This window comes from Opisthorchis viverrini (assembly GCF_000715545.1).
Source record: "Opisthorchis viverrini unplaced genomic scaffold opera_v5_712, whole genome shotgun sequence".
Lineage (NCBI taxonomy): Eukaryota > Metazoa > Platyhelminthes > Trematoda > Opisthorchiida > Opisthorchiidae > Opisthorchis > Opisthorchis viverrini.
The window spans coordinates 24,365-45,335 of NW_008752382.1; the positions used below are offsets into that span (position 1 = coordinate 24,365).

General features: G+C 45.6%; 2 protein-coding genes across 2 annotated transcripts in view; one reads left to right on the forward strand and one right to left on the reverse strand.

Annotated features, from left to right (window-relative positions):
* Nucleotides 1-11,202, forward strand: part of T265_12020 (hypothetical protein) — a gene marked incomplete at both ends in the record, with an annotated part of 31,604 nt that extends 20,402 nt beyond the window's left edge. Inside the window, 3 exons of the mRNA XM_009178908.1 lie at nucleotides 5,251-5,651; nucleotides 8,258-8,442; nucleotides 10,835-11,202. Coding sequence (XP_009177172.1) covers nucleotides 5,251-5,651; nucleotides 8,258-8,442; nucleotides 10,835-11,025 — 777 coding nt within the window. The remainder of the gene's footprint in view (nucleotides 1-5,250; nucleotides 5,652-8,257; nucleotides 8,443-10,834) is intronic.
* A 7,881-nt stretch (nucleotides 11,203-19,083) lies between these two features.
* Nucleotides 19,084-20,971, reverse strand: part of T265_12021 (hypothetical protein) — a gene marked incomplete at both ends in the record, with an annotated part of 24,619 nt that continues 22,731 nt past the window's right edge. Inside the window, one exon of the mRNA XM_009178909.1 lies at nucleotides 19,084-19,439. The remainder of the gene's footprint in view (nucleotides 19,440-20,971) is intronic.

Consider the following 20,971-nt stretch of genomic DNA (forward strand, 5'->3'; position numbering starts at 1 on the left):
TCACACTCCATAGGTTGTACTGGCTTGACCACGTGCTGCGTATGCCAGTCAACCGACTTCTTCAAGGGCTCTTTTCGCGTAGCCACTTGAAGGGCGGAAGGGAGCCAGAAGCGGTCAAACAATGACTTGACGGCGAAGTATGAAAGCCATTACCAGCAAACTCAGCTGCGCTGGTCATTGCCGTCTTCCTGGATGGGGACCACGAGACGGGCCACATCAATGGCTAGAGACATTGTCAGACATGGCTCAGTTGCGCCCTCAATGGCGCTCATGCATCCAAGCTATTGCCTTCAATGCATAGCTCCTTTTCCCACCCCGCCCCCTATTTGACAGCCCACTGACAGTGCTGGATTTATGCACCAATCTATCAGCTCCCGCCTCCACTGCGGAGCTACCTGCCCCACCTCCAAATCATCGGTGAACGAAACTGCGGCAGCTACAACCACTGTACGATGAGTACGCGGTCATTACAACTGAGAATGATGATGATGATATCGTAGTAACCGTGTGTGGAGACGCCAGTATTTGTGTCGAGTAATCAGCCCTGGCAGCGGAGCTGGATGGTGAAAATTCTTCGACAGCCCACAATCTGTTCCGCCCTTTGTAGGGCTCGTCAGGTAGGCGCATTCCCCGAGTTCCCGTCAACTTCATATTCTACTTGAACCCAAGCGGCACGAAATTAGCAAGATACACTCATTTGCAAACAAATTTGATTTCGCGGGAGACACCTGGAAGCCGGATGAATCTCTTGTTTATGATGTTTTCGAGCAACTGAATGTGCTGCACCAGGTCGCCTCGTGTTTCGTTCGATACGATATTCGAGATATCGCGATTCATGTATGAACTTAATACACTACTCATAAGTTGCTCATCAGTTGCTTGAAAATATCACCTGGGTTCCAGGTGAGTCTCCCGCAAAACCAAAGTTGCTTGCAAATGAATGTATTTCACTAAAGTGGGATCCCCATCATCTTTACCAGAAGGATGATGGATGGTTAAGGGATCGATAAACTGTGGACAGTATGCTAAGCAGGTATATCCTTCTTTACAAAAACAGTAGATTTTTGCGCATTCCAGCTCGCATGACAGTTCATGTAGGTTACTTTTTCTTTCACTCATTTTTTTAACTTTTCCGATGTAACATGTTGTTAACAACATGACGTACTGAGTATTTCCGCATATTGCCTGAATTATTCCTGGCTGTTTGAAAACTCAACCTCACTATAAACCGAGTTATTGCAGTAGTCGAGTGTCAACATTTTTGCGTACCATGCGTTAAAGATTGACCCTATCGCCCATTCTTCCAGAGTTGGCTCCACAAGTTAAAGTACTATCCACCCATTTGTTTACTTATGCTGCCACCTACGTTGTCACCCACATTACATCCCACAATGGATTTACTCTTAGGGTTACGGCACTCAGATGATGAACCACCTCAAGGACTACCATGTTCAGCATGGGATATTTCACTTTCTGACGTATGCTGACTCTTTCGCTACCGGTTATTTCCGGAAGCAAGGCTTCTCTCGAGAGATTCGTTTGACTCGTCAGGCGTACCATGGTTACATTAAGGAGTATGAAGGAGCTACTTTGATGGGGTGTGAACTTTACCCTAACATCGTCTACACGAACTTCTCGGAAATGATTGGGCGCCAAAAGCAGGTATGACATTTTTTGTTGAATAGGATATATTTGTTGTGGCGTCCGTATTAGTCACTTGATATGATGACCCGCTAAATGAAGTGTTGCGAAATTCATCTTCAGTGTTCTAGTACATTTTTTCACCTCGTAAGTTTTGTATTCGGTAGATGATGTTCTCGCTGCTAAGCTACGGAGTTGGCCGGAGGAACACGTAGCTTCCTCTTGGTTTTCTGAGTGTCGTTGAGCATCTCTATGTCGCTGCGCCCGATTTTCGGGCTGTTGTATTCATCCTGAACGACTCGTTTGGCTGCATCGGTGGTTGTCTGCTTCACAAATTGTTAGTAAGTCAAAGAGAAGGGTTAATCAGTTTTGCTTAAACATTGCATTTGAAAAGTTGTCATAAGTTCACCATGTGATGTAGAGTCTGTTGATTTTGGTCAGTAGTACTTTTACTCTTCTAGTTGTAAGGCCCGTCCTTACGGTCGTGTTTCATGACCATAGTCTGCAGTTATCACTCTGTAGCCGGCTATATATTCCCCCTGGATATCCAGGAGACACAATTGGTGTTCATGAATTGAAATCAAGAGTAGCAACAGCATAGGTAACAACCTGAAGTACACATATTCCACGCAACGTTTCATGAAAATCTCGAAGGTTTGGAAAAAGGCCCTTCCTTCTGGGACACGGTGCACAATCGAATTGAATTTGTCTACATTCTATAGTTCATCCTCCCAACCCATGTGCAGCTGGTTAAAATCAATGATTCAGTGAAACTGACCAGATGATATTGGTGGGTTGAGTTCAGGGACAGTGACTCAAGTTTATATACATAACTTCCGTCCCAACAGCAATGAGCCATTGCAAAGTAGGCTTGTCGCCGACCAGTTCTCCGATTCGCGGTCATACCAATCCTTTGTTCGTTTCAGTGGACATTTGCACACAAACTGCGGACACTTTCTTGATTGAATGCACTAGTCATAAGCTTGCTGAAGGTCCTGTGACAGCCCACCACCGGTTCTGCCTTTCTTGGGGTTCATCAGATTGCCATAGTCACCGAATTTCCGCCAACCTCATGTTCCATCCAATGCAAATTACAGGTGATTCGTGAAATACACTCATTTGCACACCAACTTGGTTTTAACGTAGGCGGAAGCTAGATCTTTCGTTCATGATGTATTACACTCAGCCTGCCTCATGTTGACAAAAGTTATGGAATTGGGCCTAGTTGATAAGCCCAAAGGACGTGGGCTGTCAAAAACTTTTCGGCAATCTTTTTAGTGGTGTGCTCCGTCGAAAAAATGTACTGCGACACCTTGAAATTTTGCCAACTGAAACATGAGGCTGTTTTCGTGCAGTTGAAGAATATCCCAAGCGAGTGATTCAGCTGGGATTTAATTGTCTTCTGTTAAAACTAAAACAGTTTGGACGTGATAGTATTTCGTAGACAGTCTTAGTTTCGTCGCCATTGTTGGTAATGTAGGAACGCAGTCATATTCACCCATTCATCCGACTAGTGACCGTAGAAAGTTGTAGACTTAAACAGGTCTGAGTACATTTTCCGTTTTGATAAGTTATTTAACTGTGACACCCTTTCGGTGTCTAGCTGTCACGCTATTCGAAGAAAGCACGAGCTCTGAGGCAATGCCAGGTTGCCAGAGCCTAAACAGCAGCACGTGAGATGCAGAGGTTGGTTTCGAACGACAGACTTTCCGGTCAGTAAGCTTGCGTCTCAACCACTGAGCTACCTCGAGATCGAGCTTGGTAATTTATAGAGCAGAGGTATGTGCGCACCTTTTGGTTATCCACTGTCCACCTACTACATTCACTTCAATACTAACAGTTAACTTCGAAGTAACTGCGCGCCGTTGCTTTTCCTCGCATGTCCATTTACATCCTTTTTGACCCACTCCAGATGTACACCTGATATTTTTACTGCTGTTATCTGCACAACAGAACGCCATAGTCACAAAATCAGCCATCGTTCATGTTTGTTATAACCCATCAGTCCGCTCTTTTCAAGTTGTCTAGCGAGACGCTGTACTGAGCAAAGGAACCGTATGATGACCCCAGAATCGGAGACATTGGCCGGTTACAAGTCTGTTCTGCAATAGTTCATTACTTTTGTGATGCGAATATGGATGTAAAGGTTGTAAAGAACTGCACATCAATGCAGTTTGACTTCGTGCTGTAGTATGGGTTGTTTTGGGGTATGGCAGCAAGACCTGCTCGAGCAGCGGAGCTGAGATGTCTTCAGGTGTTCGACAACCGTGGTCTCAGAACCATAGTTTTGTGTAGGTTTGTGTCGGCGAATTCGTAACGAAGCAAGTAGAAAACAACCTTACGATCGTGCAACGGGGACTTCCATTGAAAAATGTGTCCGGCACCAGAAGCTACGTTGGTTTGGTCATGTGCCGCTTATGCCGAATTATCGTTCGCCAAAGACAGTGCTGTTTTCCGTGCCCTATTCAGAGTAACGGAAGCAGAGAAGCGGCTAACCCTTGATCTGACAGAGGGGTTTGAAAGATATCACGAAACCTATGGGTGCTATCGGTGCTACTCGTCTACCAGGATTGAAACCACGTGATCCCCACTTGGCCCGGTCTGGGACGCTGCAACATATGACTATTATTCGATTTCAATGTTGTTTTTGGTTTCCATCCAATTTTTCTGGAAGTGTCCGAATGTGTAGACACCTGATTGTGGTATGCTAGCATCAAGGCACTTCGCCGTCCACTTTTATTGTCTCTTTCACAATTAGGCTCTCAAATAAATCATGGTTGTACGGCAGAGAAGCATCAGTGTTGAGCACTGATGCCATGATGTCGATGATTATTATCATTATTATCCCACTGATTTTATCCAACCAACCAATGAGAGCACAATTCTTTCGCAGTTGAGACCATAGCCGCAGGTGGATTCGCTTCCATTTCGCAACGTTCTATGACCTTTTGCGTATGATCACTCCCCAAGCCATTGAGTTTTGAAGACTCTGTGTTCCACTATATTCTCTAGTGTTTCCTTCGCAGTTGATTGAGTGACTCCCTCAGTCGGAATATCCAGGTATTGGATCTTTTGTCTGGCACCGACCGCTTGTCGCACCTGTGTCCCGGGATGTAGGTAGTCACTACGATTCCTTGGTTTGGCGAGGAATCTTTGCGGACGACCTACCCCAGTGGGGTACGACGGGTTCACTAAACATGAATGCTGCTCTCCATAGCTATACGAGATTCACTGTATGTGACAAATTCTTGATAGATCAGTCTCCATAATTTTCAAAGTCAGACAAGTACAGACTTAATCGCCTTTGATTGTGTGTGTAGGAATCGTGCTTTTGTGAGTAGCGGGTGAAGTTGATAAACAGAATTTCGGGTACAGCAATTTATTTGACGGATTACCAGGAAAATGTAAACCGGATGTCTTTCGCTGGTCTTAGCTGTAGCTCTGCACATTTTTCTGAACTACTGTAAGACCTCATTTCTGTGACAACTTATAGTTGATGAAGATAGCTTGAGAAAATTCACATCCTCGTTTCTGTAAATTTACTTGACATTTCGATCCGCAATCCATCATTTTTGCTATCGCTTTGCTGTTTCTATGTATATCTACTAGATTATTAGCTGTTTGATTGAGCGACGGAAAGACTCTCTGGGTAAATCATTTCCCGGAATACCAGCAAGGCTCTTTCGTAATGGACCGTTGCAACTTCATCAAGTCCCAGGTCTTCTCGAGTCAGGATGCGCACCAGCGCATTGGTCGAAGAAAGATGAGCCAGATTTCGTTTTGCAGACCGCTTGTCTGTCGAATGATGTTGGTAAGCTGACTGATGGAACGGATTCGGTTGACCAGACAGCCTTCGGGACAATTGAGGTTTCGGACCCAACTGGTTCCCAAAGGAAACTTCGCCGGCGCTGTGTTCAAGCGTATCCTGCTGTACCGAGACTCAATGCCATGGCCAAACCGACAAAATTTCCTGTGAGATCTACACGTCGAGGATCACTTACGAACATACCGTAGGTTCCAGTGACTTGACGCCATTAAGAAGACGTTTTATTTCTCTTGGTCTACTGCTTTTCAGCTTTTAGTAACTTGCCATCAAAAACTTGTAATGCACTCAGAATTGGAAATGCCAACATTATTGTACTCAGCAGCGTTCAACAGTTCACTATGCATATCTTTAACATTTGTCATCCTTATTCTCTGCTGTATCTTGGGTGGCCGTCTATTGGTTGCGCCTGAGCTGAGCCCGCCAGACTACGCAATGAGGAGGCAGAGAACCGCGGACGTAGTGTATTGTCGGAACAAACACACACAGATTCTCCGTGAATATATAGGATAGTTAAATTGCCAAATATAGTCATTCGCTTGTTCGTTCTGTCCAGCCAGTGACGACGTTTCCGTCGTGAAGATTTTCACACACATTCCTCTGGTCGCATGCTGCTAAGCCCTGTTTGGTCAGCAACGTCCACGCACCTGCTATCCGAAAGATGTGGTACCGATGATGAACTTCGGGACGCGTCGTTCTCTGCACAGGTACTTTTCGTGTCTGGACGCTTGCTGATACTCCTGAGCTATGCAGCACGATACCAGGTATGATGCCGGGTTATTTGTCCAAATACTCATATTGTCATTCAGGGGACTCGGGTACCAGCACTGGATGTCATTTCTAAATGGCCTCTCCGTGCGTAGGGACGTTTTTGAGCGGATTGGAGTAGGACACCTCTCTCCCCTTTTAGGGATGCCGTTCGGCTAAACTCAATCATAGACACATTGTCTTGGACTCCGGAGCCCCTGAAACAACAATTATATTTAGAACGTATCATTCATTTCCCGACCTGAAGCTGTCACCTTGTTGTGGTGGACGGGCTTCTGTGCTGCAATGATCCTGTGGGCTATACCGGCTGGAACTCAGTTCCTAAAGGTTCGATAATTCTAGGAAGGCCAACGGAGAGCAGTCCGACGAAGAACAGCGATTCCACTAATTCCATAATAAATCTCACCTTTCAACAGGCGGGCAGTGGATTTTCGAGAAAACCACATACTGCTCGCGTACCTCATCAGTAGCGTCCACCGTTTCATCGGTAGCAAAAGAGGTTTGTTCATGCAGAGGAATAATGTTTGCATAAGTGGGATAGCTAACGAGTGATAGCGTTATCTGCATTTTTAATCTATTTAGTAACTGGCTATCTTGTTATTACTGTTTTTGCTATCTTGTTACTACAGCGAAGGCTTTCTTGCGAACCACAACCGAGTCGTTTAGCTGAAGAGCCGGATTCGCGATCCATTGAAATGAAACATGAATTCATTTGGTCTGTGGAACCTTGTGGCAGTGACCGTATTCTATGTCTTTTGAATGGAAAGGAACTATCTAGGATACCCAACGCATTTTGCAGACACATACCAAGAGGCTGGTAGTACCATCCAAGTTTTTGTCCGGTTACGGGCCAAACGTAACATCTTACACCGTTCATGTGATACTAGCTTTCGATACATTATCGTCGTTAGGTCTTTTCGGCTTTGTGGGGAGAACCTACTTACTCTTGTTGTTCATGACTGCGTACCATAAGTGTGGTGACATCTCCGATCTACACTTCGAATGACGCGCGTTTCTAACGTCCCCGACACAATAGAACACTTGGGCTATTCTGTTTAGCGCGATACAATTAAACCGGATATCATATCAACGGACAACGAACTCAAACTTTTCAGGCCTGCAGGAAACCGAAAACAATTATTCATCAAATAAAGGGGTTGGAAAATCTGCTGCTGATGGGTCGGAACGAAGACCACTTACACGAAGTGGGCATGACCGAAGATCATACCCGAGAGGAGACACGTGGGTGATAAGTCATAAATCAGGCAGGGTCATGGGTACACAAGTGTTAGGGTGAGGGACCTTTTAGTAAAGAGTTGGAGTAGGGTTCCAGTCATCAACGTTACAAATGACTACTACCCTTCACCCGGAAAAAAATGTAAGGATCTTTATCTTGTCTCCAACCTGAGAACGTACTCGGATTCCAGTCACTTCCCATCTCTGAGTTCCCTATGTTAGTGAATGCTCGTAATAGAATTTTAGTAGCTAGTTGATGGGGAAATTTCATGGTACCTCTGTTATATTGTTTATTGTTCAACCTTGGGCGAGGGGAGGTTTGTCTCACCCGTCCATTCCGCTTTTTTTACTTGACTGACACCTACATCCAGTTTTCTTCGTACGTATGACGGACAAGAGCCGATGGCAGTCGCGAAACTATCTGTTCATATACTCTTTAGAATGTTATCAGCAGCATATTCCACATTTATTGGGCACTACTGTAAGCCTTCCGACGCTGTTTCTCCTTTTGGATACCTTACGCATCTCTATGGTCTATGAATTTCTCCGCTCTCTTTTGCACAATGGTTATATGCTTGTCTGTATTGTACGTCCTCCTCATTTCAAACGGTCGTCGCGTTCATGATAGATGCAGAATCGATGCTAAGTATCATGGGTAATCGATCGACTGACATATATTGACTTTTGACACAATTTATCCAACACGATTGGCTGACTGTCCGCAATTTTGTTCGTTTCTCAAACCGCTCGCCCACCTTCACCAAAGAACTTTGGTCTCGCTCCAAACAGGTTGGATACTTTATCCGCGAACGATTCGGTTAACAAAATTGGTTCAAACGACGTTAACGAACTGGCCACTCAGCTAAGACCGATTTTGACCGCTCTGCGTAACCACATACTAGCAGCTCCGTTTCAACGTCCTGTGACGTCCGCAGAAGCACCGGATTATCATGATATAATCATATTTCCCATGGGTAAGTCGAATCTCACATCATCTTTACTCGGCCGTTGCGACAGAGGGCTTCTTGCCTCGTAACTTCATCCTGAATTGAACTGTTAGTACCTGGCTTTTCACACTCTAGAAGCTGCATTTTTCAGTCCTGTTTGGGTGGTCGCTTTTATTAGTTCGTTGTACGTTACGTGACTGATTTTCCTCCCCTAATTGTGTCTCTTTCTCAATCAACTAACAACTACGTGATTTGTCTTTTTGCTTGCTTACCAGGTAATTTTGTATCCCATAAACACATGTTGTAGCGGTACATAATACTGAAGAAACATAAAGGTAGTGTCCGGTCAAGTGTCAAAGCGCTGTCCCTGCATCTGATAGGAGGTTCATGTGGAAATTACTGGACCGCCTTGCGGTGTTCTTTGTTGCTTAATATTCAGGGGGACTTCAAGGAGATGCTTGAGGATGTTCACTTTTCATTAACTTTGTCCCAGTGGGTCTTTTACTTCCGTGTCTATCAGCCTGTGTCCTCTTATTTCGTGTTGGACAATTGCCAAACCCGCACTCGAAGGCGCTACTTCTTTCAGTGGATCTTACAATCTTTTTACTTCTTTATCTCCAAAACATGAGTGTAGATTATCAGGATGGGAGCCGGAAACCGAATTGAAGGCTTTTGTATGTGGTTGAAATATAAACCCACAATTTTATCCACTTGGCCACCCAGGCCTGTTGTGTCGCATGTGGGTTACGGTTTCTTTAGTATTTAAATGCACATTACTTTTTTGGAAGCTGTCTTGTCATGAGTCGGCATACTGGGGAAGCACAGTAATTGGTTTTGAAAGTCATCTGACAGGTTGTGATACTCGTCGAGTGTCATATACAGGTCATTTTATTTGTCAAATGCACAAGTTGACAATAGTATTAATGAGAGAGGTGCTAAATCGACCACAACGAAACCGTTGGCTTTCCTCCGGTTTTTGAAACGATGCCTTTCGGAAGTTGAAGGTTACCCGCACCATATGGTTCCTCGTGGATAAATGATGCAAAACTGCTCCTTTGGACATATCTCTTTACCTTTTTTACAAGATGTATCCTTGGAACACATTTTCCATACATTAACATGACTACATTCTTAGAGGTGGGCTAACGTGCGCAGTAACGAATGGGCGTCTTGAAGGACTGAATTATTTACTTACTTTACGGCGATTTCTGCAGAAAGACTGGTCGTCTCCAAGATTATTCAGAATTGTTGCTACTTGTGCAGCACACGAATCACTTGTCCCAACAATGGGTGCCTGTATTTCTCATCAACACTTTACTTGAGAAGCGAACTGGGTCACAGTGTGATTATTAGTACCTCGGGTCGTGACTGTCGAACAAGCTGTTGGGTCCGTTTTATTGAGGTGGATGCTTTGTATTCTAAGTTGGAACGCGGGTAAGTCTCCCGGATGGTCTCGCATTGTTTGGATCGGTTTATAGCCGTTTTCCTAGGGCTTAAAATTTACGAACTGGTTATTGAATCTAACGACCTCATGATAGTTCCCCCGTTCATTTGCTTACTTATGTACTTTTGACGGCGCTCAGTATTCGCACAATGGAATTGAATTTTCGAAAGCCACGACGTGTCTCTGATAGACTTAAATAGACAAGCAATTCTGTTCAGAGTAAGGGTCCAAATTTTTGAGTCCCATCTAGGCATCCAGGGATCTCAGAGGTGGTAGAAAGGTATTCCACCAAACGTTTTCCGCCAGGGGTATGATTGCTTCAGCGGACAGTAAAATTAGGTGAACTGCAGAAATAGGAACGTAGATTAGGGTGGTTTTTGGTTTGAGCACATGTGCAACAAAATGCAATATTTTGGCGTAAAGTGTTTCATTCTACTAGCAACGTTTTGCAGCTAATACACTAGTGCGTTGGCATGTGTCTGTGGGAATGTGCGCAGCTTACCTACTTACCCATGCGCGTTCATGTCCGGTGTGTTGAGCCTGCTTGCCTTGTTTTCTCATGAGTTCCGTGTTATCCCACAGCCAATGAGAATCACGAGACTGTCGTCGGGAGGGGCCACCGCAATCCACACTACTGAACTAACTTTCCGCTCACCATCGCTTGGTTTGCGGACGTTGAAACTGCACTGTGCCGGTCAATGACAGACTGGTGCACTTGTTGACGCTACGAACGCGGACAACTGAGGTTTCTTGGGTAAATGGTACCGTAGAATCGAACTCAGTTCATCCTTTTGATATTCGGGATTGTCGAACCCATGCGTCACTCAAATTTCCGTATCGGAAACCTCAACACTAAAAATGGTTTGAATTTTGACTTTCCTTATTGAGCCTTTCTCACTCAAGAAGAACTCCGACCGGTCGCTGAACATGCCAGTTATTGTCGCTTTCTTATATTCGTTTGAAACTTTTTTTCAGATCTGGGCACGATGTGGGACCGGCTGAAGTCCCGATACTACACAACGAAGGCTCTGTTCATAGCGGACATGATGCGGATATTTCACAATTGTCGTGTCTACAATCAGCCGGAATCTTATCTTGTTAAGTGTGCTAATACACTGGAACGATTCTTCATTAATCAAATGAAGGAGGTTAATCTTTGGCAGTGACGCTATCCAATTTTTGTACCTGTCTTGACTCCGCATTAATCTCATTTTCCTCTTGTCTCGCATAAGTATTTATTTTAGTCCAATCAGTATGCTGGGTTTGTGTTCAGTACACTGCATCCGCAGTATGTGCCATGAATGCGTAACTCCTGTGCTTTCATCACTATCTACCTGTTGTCATTCAGTTCGGGGACATTTCCTTACGCCGAGTTGTATCGGCAAAATCTACCAGTAAAACATCAATTTCGCGGATACCTGAGAGATGAACATTTTAACTGAGTACACATAATTTAAGTGAGAATACGGATTCCGGGAAACGGAGCAAAGAGCTTCTGGGTCGGGCGGCCTTCACCTACGCTTCTCTCAAAAGTGCAGTCGGACTCTTACCGTTGGTAACTGCGTTCACTTCAAGCTTGTTTGGGCGTTTACTTAAGAATGCCTTGTCGAATCAACGATGCCTAATACTTCCGTTGTGAGTTCAGCTGTTCGCTGAAACTAGCAATTTCTGCCGAGCAGAAACATTGTAGCACAGCATTACTAGGAAGAAAAGATGAAAATTATTTATATGGAGCATAACAAACACCAAATACCCAAGAAGGTTTATGGGATCCCCGAAGAAAAGGATATCTGAGCAGCAACGACAACAACAGACAATTAAATAGATACCGCTAACACACATCGAGAACTTATATGAACTAACAACCAGAATATCGCAACCACATGGTATTTGAGTGGTCCATGTACAGAGCGGCGTCTTGAAAGTCAAAGAACTAGACAAGTCAAGGTAACCAGACACACTGTTACCTACCATATTACGTGCAGTAAGTATAACCAACACGAGACGACTGTAAAAACATGATTCACTTTCTTTGGTTTCAAAACATAAAAATCACGAAGGCCACCACTTCCATATATAAGAAGTAAAAAATTCTGGCACGTGGAGAGTTCTCAGAAGTGCGGTGCATCTTTGGTGGTTGTTTTGGCGGGTACTCTGGCTTGGAAAGTTCAAACTGAAAACTAGGCTGAGGAGATACCGTTATTACAGTTGGCGAACGGGAACCCACGATGTCTATAGAATTTGATTATTTCGGAGAATTATAGCAGCAACAAAAGCAGTTTGATAAAACACAACTGAAGCTCATTGAACCACTGACTCAGGGACTGCATATCCAGACGCAGTACCAATTAGTCTTGTTTCTTCAGCTGATGCAATCGCAGCCTTAATCACGAAGTTCAAATCCTACTCACTTTTGACTCCTGGTTCAAGCGGTACGAAGATCTGTTCACAACGGTTTCTCCAAGTTCGAGGACGGACGGAAAGTCGGACTATCACCACGAAAACTCAGCACACCGAAGCAGGAGTGGTATACAAACTTCATTCTCCCGAAGCTGCCCCGTGATTTTAGCTTCGACGAAACGGTCCTAGATATTCGGCGATCAAACCACTGTTCAGTATCCGTCATCAATGCCCCAAGGTCAGGATGACGTTTCATCACGATTGTCGGTGTTGTCGATCGGGAATACGAGCTTTTCAAGCTCAGCTCAATGACGAAAAACTGGTTCGAATGCCCCATTTTTTATCCGGCTTCCCGTGTTCCCAAAATGGAGACATTAGAACCCAGCTGCTTCACGCACTTGAACAGGATGCTGAGCCTTACCAGGGAATATCAATGCCCCATCAATTTGAGGCACGACATGTCCATGATTGGCGATTCACCTGCTGTTTCTAACAGCTGTGTACACGAAAATCTTGTCTGCGGTGTGGTGAAGCATCCAAGCCACCCGTGAAAACCTATCTGCGGTTGTGACCGAACCCCGGTCTCGTCTGCGCGTCGACTACGCAGGTCCAATTGGTGGCCAACACTTCTTGGTCGGGGTCGACGCTTATAGCAAATGGCCGAAAATTTTTCCAGTGAACCACTCCGCAACTGCCACTACAGTCCTAGAACTCCGCCAGTCGCTTTTGAACACCGGATACTGTTGTATCCGGCAGTCAGTTCACGCTTCCTTGACACCCTTAAGCGTGCACTTCATAAGTCCAGAGGGGAGGGTCCGACGGAAGAGATTTTGCAGATTTCTGCTGGCATACTGAGCGACGCAAACCCCAACTCTCCAGATGGAGTGTCATCAGCAGAGGTACTGCTTGCAACACTGCGTGACATTATCCGGCAACAGAAAAGGCAACTGTGTTACCTCAACAAGTGAATGGTGAACCAGTTCAACTGGTATCATGGAACAACCGCGCGGTACTTCGGCGAAAGCTAGATAGTCTTGGTTTGCGACTACATCAACAGACACCCTGCGTTGTTTCCATGACACGTCCTTCGCCAGCGTGGCAAAGTACTGTTAGGCGGAATTCCGCACCCGTACCGCTCGCAGTTAGGCGCTCCCACGGCCAAAAGCCTACCCCGCACGCTATTCGTCAGAAGATCGGGCCGCTTGCCAGCCCAGCATCAACGCGAGCTCTGCTTGTTCGAAAGTCTGGACCCAAAAGCTAAGCATGATCCCGTATCTGCCGAATACCAACTGACGGTGGCGCGTTTGGAAGGCGTTAAAAACTCCAGGTTGTCGCCGCGTACACCTTATAAACGATACGCTATACATGTATTTTTACCTGGTTTTAGGTGTCAATACTCGTTGTGCACCTGTGGCGGCTGTTTTGACGGGAACGCTACCTTGGGAGTTTCAGATCCAGAACTAAGCTCAGAAAATACCGTCATTACATTAGCACGCAATGCGTCAGCCACAAGGAATATGGACCCCTGAACATAAAGTACAGCTCCGTTTCGCTTCACACTAGAGCACTAAGAATGTCACCGCCATTAATGAAGAAGCGCTTCCAACAATGTCATCTAACATTTCGACTAAGGGCTGACGAGAACGAGTTGTGAACAATTTCCTCTGTATTAAGTTGGTTACTTCCATTTGGTACGTATTCCATCTTGTCGTCACTGACAATTGGCTCATTACGTGTAACAATTTCCTGTGGCGACGCTTCCGTCGTGAAGATTTTCACACACATTCCTCTGGTCGCATGCTGCTAAGCCCTGTTTGGTCAGCAACGTCCACGCACCTGCTATCCGAAAGATGTGGTACCGATGATGAACTTCGGGACGCGTCGTTCTCTGCACAGGTACTTTTCGTGTCTGGACGCTTGCTGATACTCCTGAGCTATGCAGCACGATACCAGGTATGATGCCGGGTTATTTGTCCAAATACTCATATTGTCATTCAGGGGACTCGGGTACCAGCACTGGATGTCATTTCTAAATGGCTTCTCCGTGCGTAGGGACGTTTTTGAGCGGATTGGAGTAGGACACCTCTCTCCCCTTTTAGGGATGCCGTTCGGCTAAACTCAATCATAGACACATTGTCTTGGACTCCGGAGCCCCTGAAACAACAATTATATTTAGAACGTATCATTCATTTCCCGACCTGAAGCTGTCACCTTGTTGTGGTGGACGGGCTTCTGTGCTGCAATGATCCTGTGGGCTATACCGGCTGGAACTCAGTTCCTAAAGGTTCGATAATTCTAGGGAGGCCAACGGAGAGCAGCCCGACGAAGAACAACGAGTACTTGCACTGCGAGTAATCGTATTTCGAGGCGGTCTGTAGGTGATGTCGCACTGTCTTCTGCGACAGCATTGTGAAGGCATCAAGGTGTTCCCCCCCAGGCGACCAGCATGTCCGTATTTATGGAAGCAGCGATGCTGCCTTCCCCCGAGGAAGGACGGGTTAGAAAAGGCCGGCAAGAAAATACTGCACACTCCAGTCGCCCAACGGTTGACCATGACCACTGGCGCATTACTCAATACGGTCGAAATACTTTTAAAACCAAATAGCCTGGTGCTGTTCAAAAGGCACCTGCTGTGCGCAGCCGCATCAGGATTGACACCTTGATGCCCTACTCCCTTCGCGATCGGGCTAGGCCGGCCCCCTACATCCAAGTAGGCCAGACTATTGAATCCTTCGCTCCCCCAAGAAAACCCTAACGACCACTGTCCGACAATCCAGACTTTGGAGTCGGAGGCTAGGGACAGGGCCTCCGAACAAAACCCTAGACCCTCCCTCTGCCTTGTGGGTCAGACATTTGAGTCAAATGCTCAAAGTGGGGTACCACAACTAAACCCCTTTCTTCGGCCTGGGCAACCGGGAAGCATAATTCGGCCTTGCAGTTTTTCGCTCGCCGGCTTCCCTCTCATTCCCTCCCAACCTATAGTGCAGTGCAATCAACCCACGTGCCAATTCCTTAACCACTGTTCCGTGTCTCAATCATCGCCCAGAAAAATAAACCAAAATAATCACCTACTACTCTCAGATCTGATCCACGTTGCAGCCTTCAATGTCCGTATTCTATGCTGAATCCTTACTTTTCCTCTTTATCGATATATGTTTTGTTTCTGAAACACGCATACAAGACCCCACTTCGGTCGTGCACCTAATGACGAGCTCAATGTTTCACATTTCATTCTTCAGGCATCCGGTGATCCTGACGCCATGGGTCGTGGTATCACGGTGTGGGAGTTGCACTCAGCTCCGAGGCTGAAAGAGCATTATGGACTGGATCCCAATAGATAGTCGACTGCGCAGTGCGGTCGTCGGGCTCAATTTAGGTCCATAGTGGCCGATGCGGTAAATGACGTCTACCTTTCTTATCAGCTTACGCCCAAACAGACTGCAGTTATGAAACTAAGGACGGGTTTTATCAAGGTTTGTGGCGACTGCCTCGGACGTCCCACAATTGTTTTTCTTGATATGACTCCGTCGATCGTGAGAAGCTTTGGTGGTATCGGACGGGTTTTATGTTTGTGGCGACTGCCTCGGACGTCCCACAATTGTTTTTCTTGATATGACTCCGTCGATCGTGAGAAGCTTTGGTGGTATGTATCGATCAAAGTTGTTACATCCAAATTTATACCCCTTATGGAGGCATTCTATGCGAACTCCTGTGGGAGCTTACCAGTATACGACAGGCTTTCGCCTGAGTTCACCACGTCCAGTGGTCTAAGACAAGGTCACCCTTTCTCACCTCTCCTCTTCAACTTTGTTACTGATGTGCCGCTTGAAACTTCTCTGCCTGTCTCGGGAGTCGAAATGCTCCCGGGACGTTCTCTCACAGACATTAAGTATGCGGACGATGTTGCTCTCTTCGGTTCGGATCCTTCAAAAATGCGAACCATTTCGATTATATAAGTAACCCAAATATTCTACCGCACGGTTTGGCATGTGCTTCACATCTGCAAAGTGTAAACAGCTGCTACAAGACTCGGTTCGAAAACCCATACCTCATGCCTGCGTACGAGCCAATCGATGTGGGAGATAAACTTGTTTATCTGGACAGCTGTACAGGTTCACACTGGCCGGAAATGAGATTACTCCTCGAATAGGAAAGGCTGGGGCAACCTTTGCCAACCTCCGACACCTATGACGTTGACGTGATGTCAGCTTGTCTGTCGAGGGCAGAGTTTACACTGCGGCAGTGCGATCCATACTGCTTTATGGATCAGAGACGTAGCGGACGTACGAAAAACGTCAGTATTTGATCATCGATGCCTCCGCAGCATTGGCCACGTCTGGTGGGCACATCGGATTAGTAATGCTGAGGTACGCCAGATGGTCTTAGGACGAAGGAACTCTCACTCCATAGGTTACGCTGGCAACGAAGTATAAAGATACCAACCGATAAACTTGATTAAGTTGTCAACTGCAGCCTCCATAGATGGAAACCCCTGGACTCAACTCACCAATGGTTACTGACATTGAGGTACTTGGGTACGAACATTTTCGAAACACTGAAAAATGCGCGATCGACTACTACTGCGGCTCAAGTCTAACTCACTATAAGAGAATTCCGAAAACCAGTATTTCTGAGACACTGGTTTGTCAATAATAAAGACTGCGAGAGTCAGAAGTTTATTGTGAACAATGTCAGGGGAATATGTCTCACTCCCGAAGTAACGTATGCCGGTGAAGACCCACTGTATCTGATTTGCCAGCCCATAGATGCAAAGCGGTTGTGCATGTGGGAAGCGATAGCTCTTCGGAAAGCCAATTATAGAACTATACTCATATGCCAGGTGTCGATGTAGAGCAGAGGGGAATGACAGCAACAAGGAAATGTACATTGGCCTGTTGCAAGCCAGTGTGCCATCAATGCAACAGAAGTCTGTGCTGCATGCTACTTTGCAACCATCCAGTCATATACAGTGTTTCGTGTTGAAATGAGTGAAACGTTTTATAAAAAATTCCTACTTCAGCCAAAGATAAATGCCAATGAAACAAATGTTGCACTCAGCCACATTAATTCCCCTTATGAATGCGAAAATAAGACGTTGCCCTCCGCAAACAACTACGGAAATTAGACTCGTCCAGCAGTTTCTTGGCCAGGAAGACCTCAGAGTTGAAGTCATCCAGCATTCAGTGAATTAATTTATCGCAACAGCGGAATTTCTCGGCGAACACGGTTGTCCGAGGGTGGGTAGAGCTCAGACGACACGTCAGAGATATTTGCGGGGATGCACAGTCCTTAGCCTTATGACTAGTTTCTTCAAAAGAATGTAGTGCGATATTTTGAATATTAAAAATAATTGTTCAGCTATAGCACCATTTCGGTGCCTAGCTGCCATACCACCCGAAGGTTGAACGAGGGCTGGGATACTACCAAGTTGCCCAAGTCTAGACAGGGAAAGTCGAGAGGTAGAGGTCGGGTTGGAACCACGGTCCTTCCGGTCAGTAAATTCAGTAGAATCAGCAATCACTCGGGCCATCTCGCCCCCAATATTGTTCGAAATGAAACATGCGGCGGCCTCTGTATGAGACATTCAGTTGAACAATTGAGGGTCACTTAAGTCTCATGTCGAACGCGACACATGTTAGTATTTACCGAATTTCATTTCAAACAGAACAAAAAGTAGACGGAAACCCACAGACCGAGCTCGGCTGATAAGCCCGATATTGTGGCCGGCCGTGGGCTCTCGAAAGCTCTTCGTCAACTGTCTGAGTAGAGTTTTTTCAAGAAACTAATGTTTTCATTTTCAGGCCGTAGATGTTGTAACGTGCTTCCGCACATTTGGTCGAGGTCTATAAAGGGACCGAGTGCTTGCTAACAACACCGTGTTCGACTCAGCTCGAATCCTCATATTATCCTCACATCTTACGTATGTATAAATGATGAAATTGGACTTTGGCTTCCGGTAATGTTCACCAGTGTAACAAAGTAGACGCAAATGTCGGCTTGGTTGATCGAATTTCGATGGTCATCCACGGAATCCAAATTATACCACCTCACGACTTCACAGTAAGGATCATCTTTTGTTGGCTACGTTCAACCGTTTGGTAGATAAAACCCACTTACCAACACTGTCTTTTTCGAATATCACCGCAGCTGCAAAAAGGCTAGTGTGCCATGAAATTGAGAGGAATCACCAATTTCAGATGATACGACAGTTTGAATGCCTTGATGACCAATCCATTTGTGTGGAATAACTGGTCTGGAGAGGGGGTGTTAGCAAGAATGAGGCCAGGATGGCCTATATGGAACTGGTTTATTTTGTAGACGAATACCCTGACCAACCCAGCCCACAACAGCAGAAAAGCGCTATTACAGACATATTGCAATGACACAATTGTGGGGTCAGATTGGCTGGTGGGAGACCAATGGCAACCGATTGGACTTAATGATCAATAGTGTAAGTCCGATAGTTTCTACCAGCGTGGACGGCAGAGAGGAACAAACTAAATGAACAACAAAACAACCGCTGGATACACCCCATCTTTCACTCTAGGTTAATTACTCGATATCCTGCTTTACTATCATCATGATGGATTCAGTAGACTAAGCATAAAAATTAACATCATTGGGCACTGTTGTAATGAACAACAAACAATATGGTGCAGAATGTAAATAACCCTAACTGTTCTAAAATGTTGAGTTCATAAAACGAGCGCCATTACCATTATAGTAATAGTCATTTCGACGGAAGGGATGCTTCGAAATAGCCTAAATATAAATGAACCACCTTCACTGGGATCACCCCATGTTAAACAGAAAATAAGACGGGAATGTAATCGATTTTTAGATTTAAACGCCCAATGGATTGAAAAAATGTCAGAAATGTTTCGGACGAAAGCTGAAAACCGGTGATACGTGCAGAAAAGTGTTAATTAGGAACGGGAGCGACTAGAGCTTGAACTCGATGAAGAGCTGGATCCAGAACGCGAACTAGAAGACGAGGAATTCGATGAATCTGAATCCGAGGAGGACGAAGAGGAGGAACGAGAACTGGCTTCGCGGTCGCGACGAGCTGACGAGGGTTTGCCGTCCGCTGTTACCTTCGAGGTTTGATTAGGCTTAGCTATGGGACTCCGTGAACGTGGACGACGAGTAGCGCTTGTATCCATACGAGACGCAGGAGGACCTAGAGTGGTGGTAAATAAAGTAAGCTACCAAACAACCATTCAGTGGGAAGTGTTACTATGAGGGATAATTGGTATAAATGGAATAAAAGGACAAGCAAGCCCAAAGATCCGAAAAAGGTGAAAACCCTAGAGCAACAGTTCGCAGGACTGACGCAAAACTGTACCATTTAGTCATGAAGTAAAACGTATCTTGATACGAAATCGGCAGTTTTTTAGATTCAATAGAGGAATAGCGCGACTAGCGATGTATGTATGTAATTATGTTGACCCCGGAACGGTCGGAATCCATTCTACTGCGCGATCGAACAAAAGTGATTACTTTAAAACACCTTCACCGGATTCCCTTCCCCGATCCCCCAACATGCAACAAACTCACTGGAAGAAATGATTCTAACCGGAAAATTCCTGCCACAGTTCCTCGCTAATAGGGAAGAAAAAGCATAAAAGGAGTGCACTTACTTCTAAATACGACGTGCTCTTGAATGACATTCATGACCGATGAGCCCTTTTGATCGTAACATTAACTCAACTTGGCGCGTGAGAGGGGTATAAGACTATGCAGAAGCAGCGACGACAGCAGCACGTGACAAAGCGATCGGGAAATAGCCAAACGAATCACTCTTAACATCTACCGACCACAGTTCACAAGCAAAGTTGAAACCAAGTCATGGTGAATCAAACGGCCAAACCCACTTGTTTCAGCCAGCAAGGCAACTAAGACAATCAGAGCACCACAAACCATCAACGAGCAGTCGACGCAAGATACCGCAAAATGTAAAAAGGTGATCCACAAAGTTACTCCAATAAAATTCAGTATTTTCCGGCAATGTACCGCGATTTTGTTGAAGCAACCGAGCTTTCTGCTCCACCGACTTTCGGAAATCACAGCTACCTAGGCATAACAGCAGACGGAACGTGCTAGCGAGGGAAGCATAGCTAACTGATTCGCCTGCGTTGAACTGGAAAACGAAATTAGTGAGTCTATCCCACAATTGTGGTTGTGTCAGTTGGCGGAAAGTACATGCGCCTACGTCGCGTGCAATTAAAACTGTTTAGCTCACAGACCACCAATCGGCTGAATATACAAGCTGAGCGTGACCTTGCATTCGACTCCGCTGGCAAAAGGTGAATCTATCGTCCGGTGCTTGTAACTGATGCGTTCGGGAGGATGGCTATCCAATACCAACGAACCCACTTGGTTCCAATGCTAACATCAAAGGTTCACGAAGAATTCACTCATGCAAACAATGTGCAACCTGCGCAAGGAGTATAATCGCGCAGAAGAGTACGTACGGAGCCGAATACTTTCAAGAAAACTCGACGGCACCTTCAGTTGCTTGACTGACTTTTGAAGAGAGTAATTCGAAGAGGCAAGCTCAACAGCTCCCAGCGACATGCAGCAACTTTCTAGCAAGCAATAAAGACAATGATCCCAATGGAGACACTTTGTTGAGGTAAGAAATAGTGGGTAGTACAACCATGACCTACACAACTAACAATACTCTCATGCCACATCGGCCGTCGCGTGGTG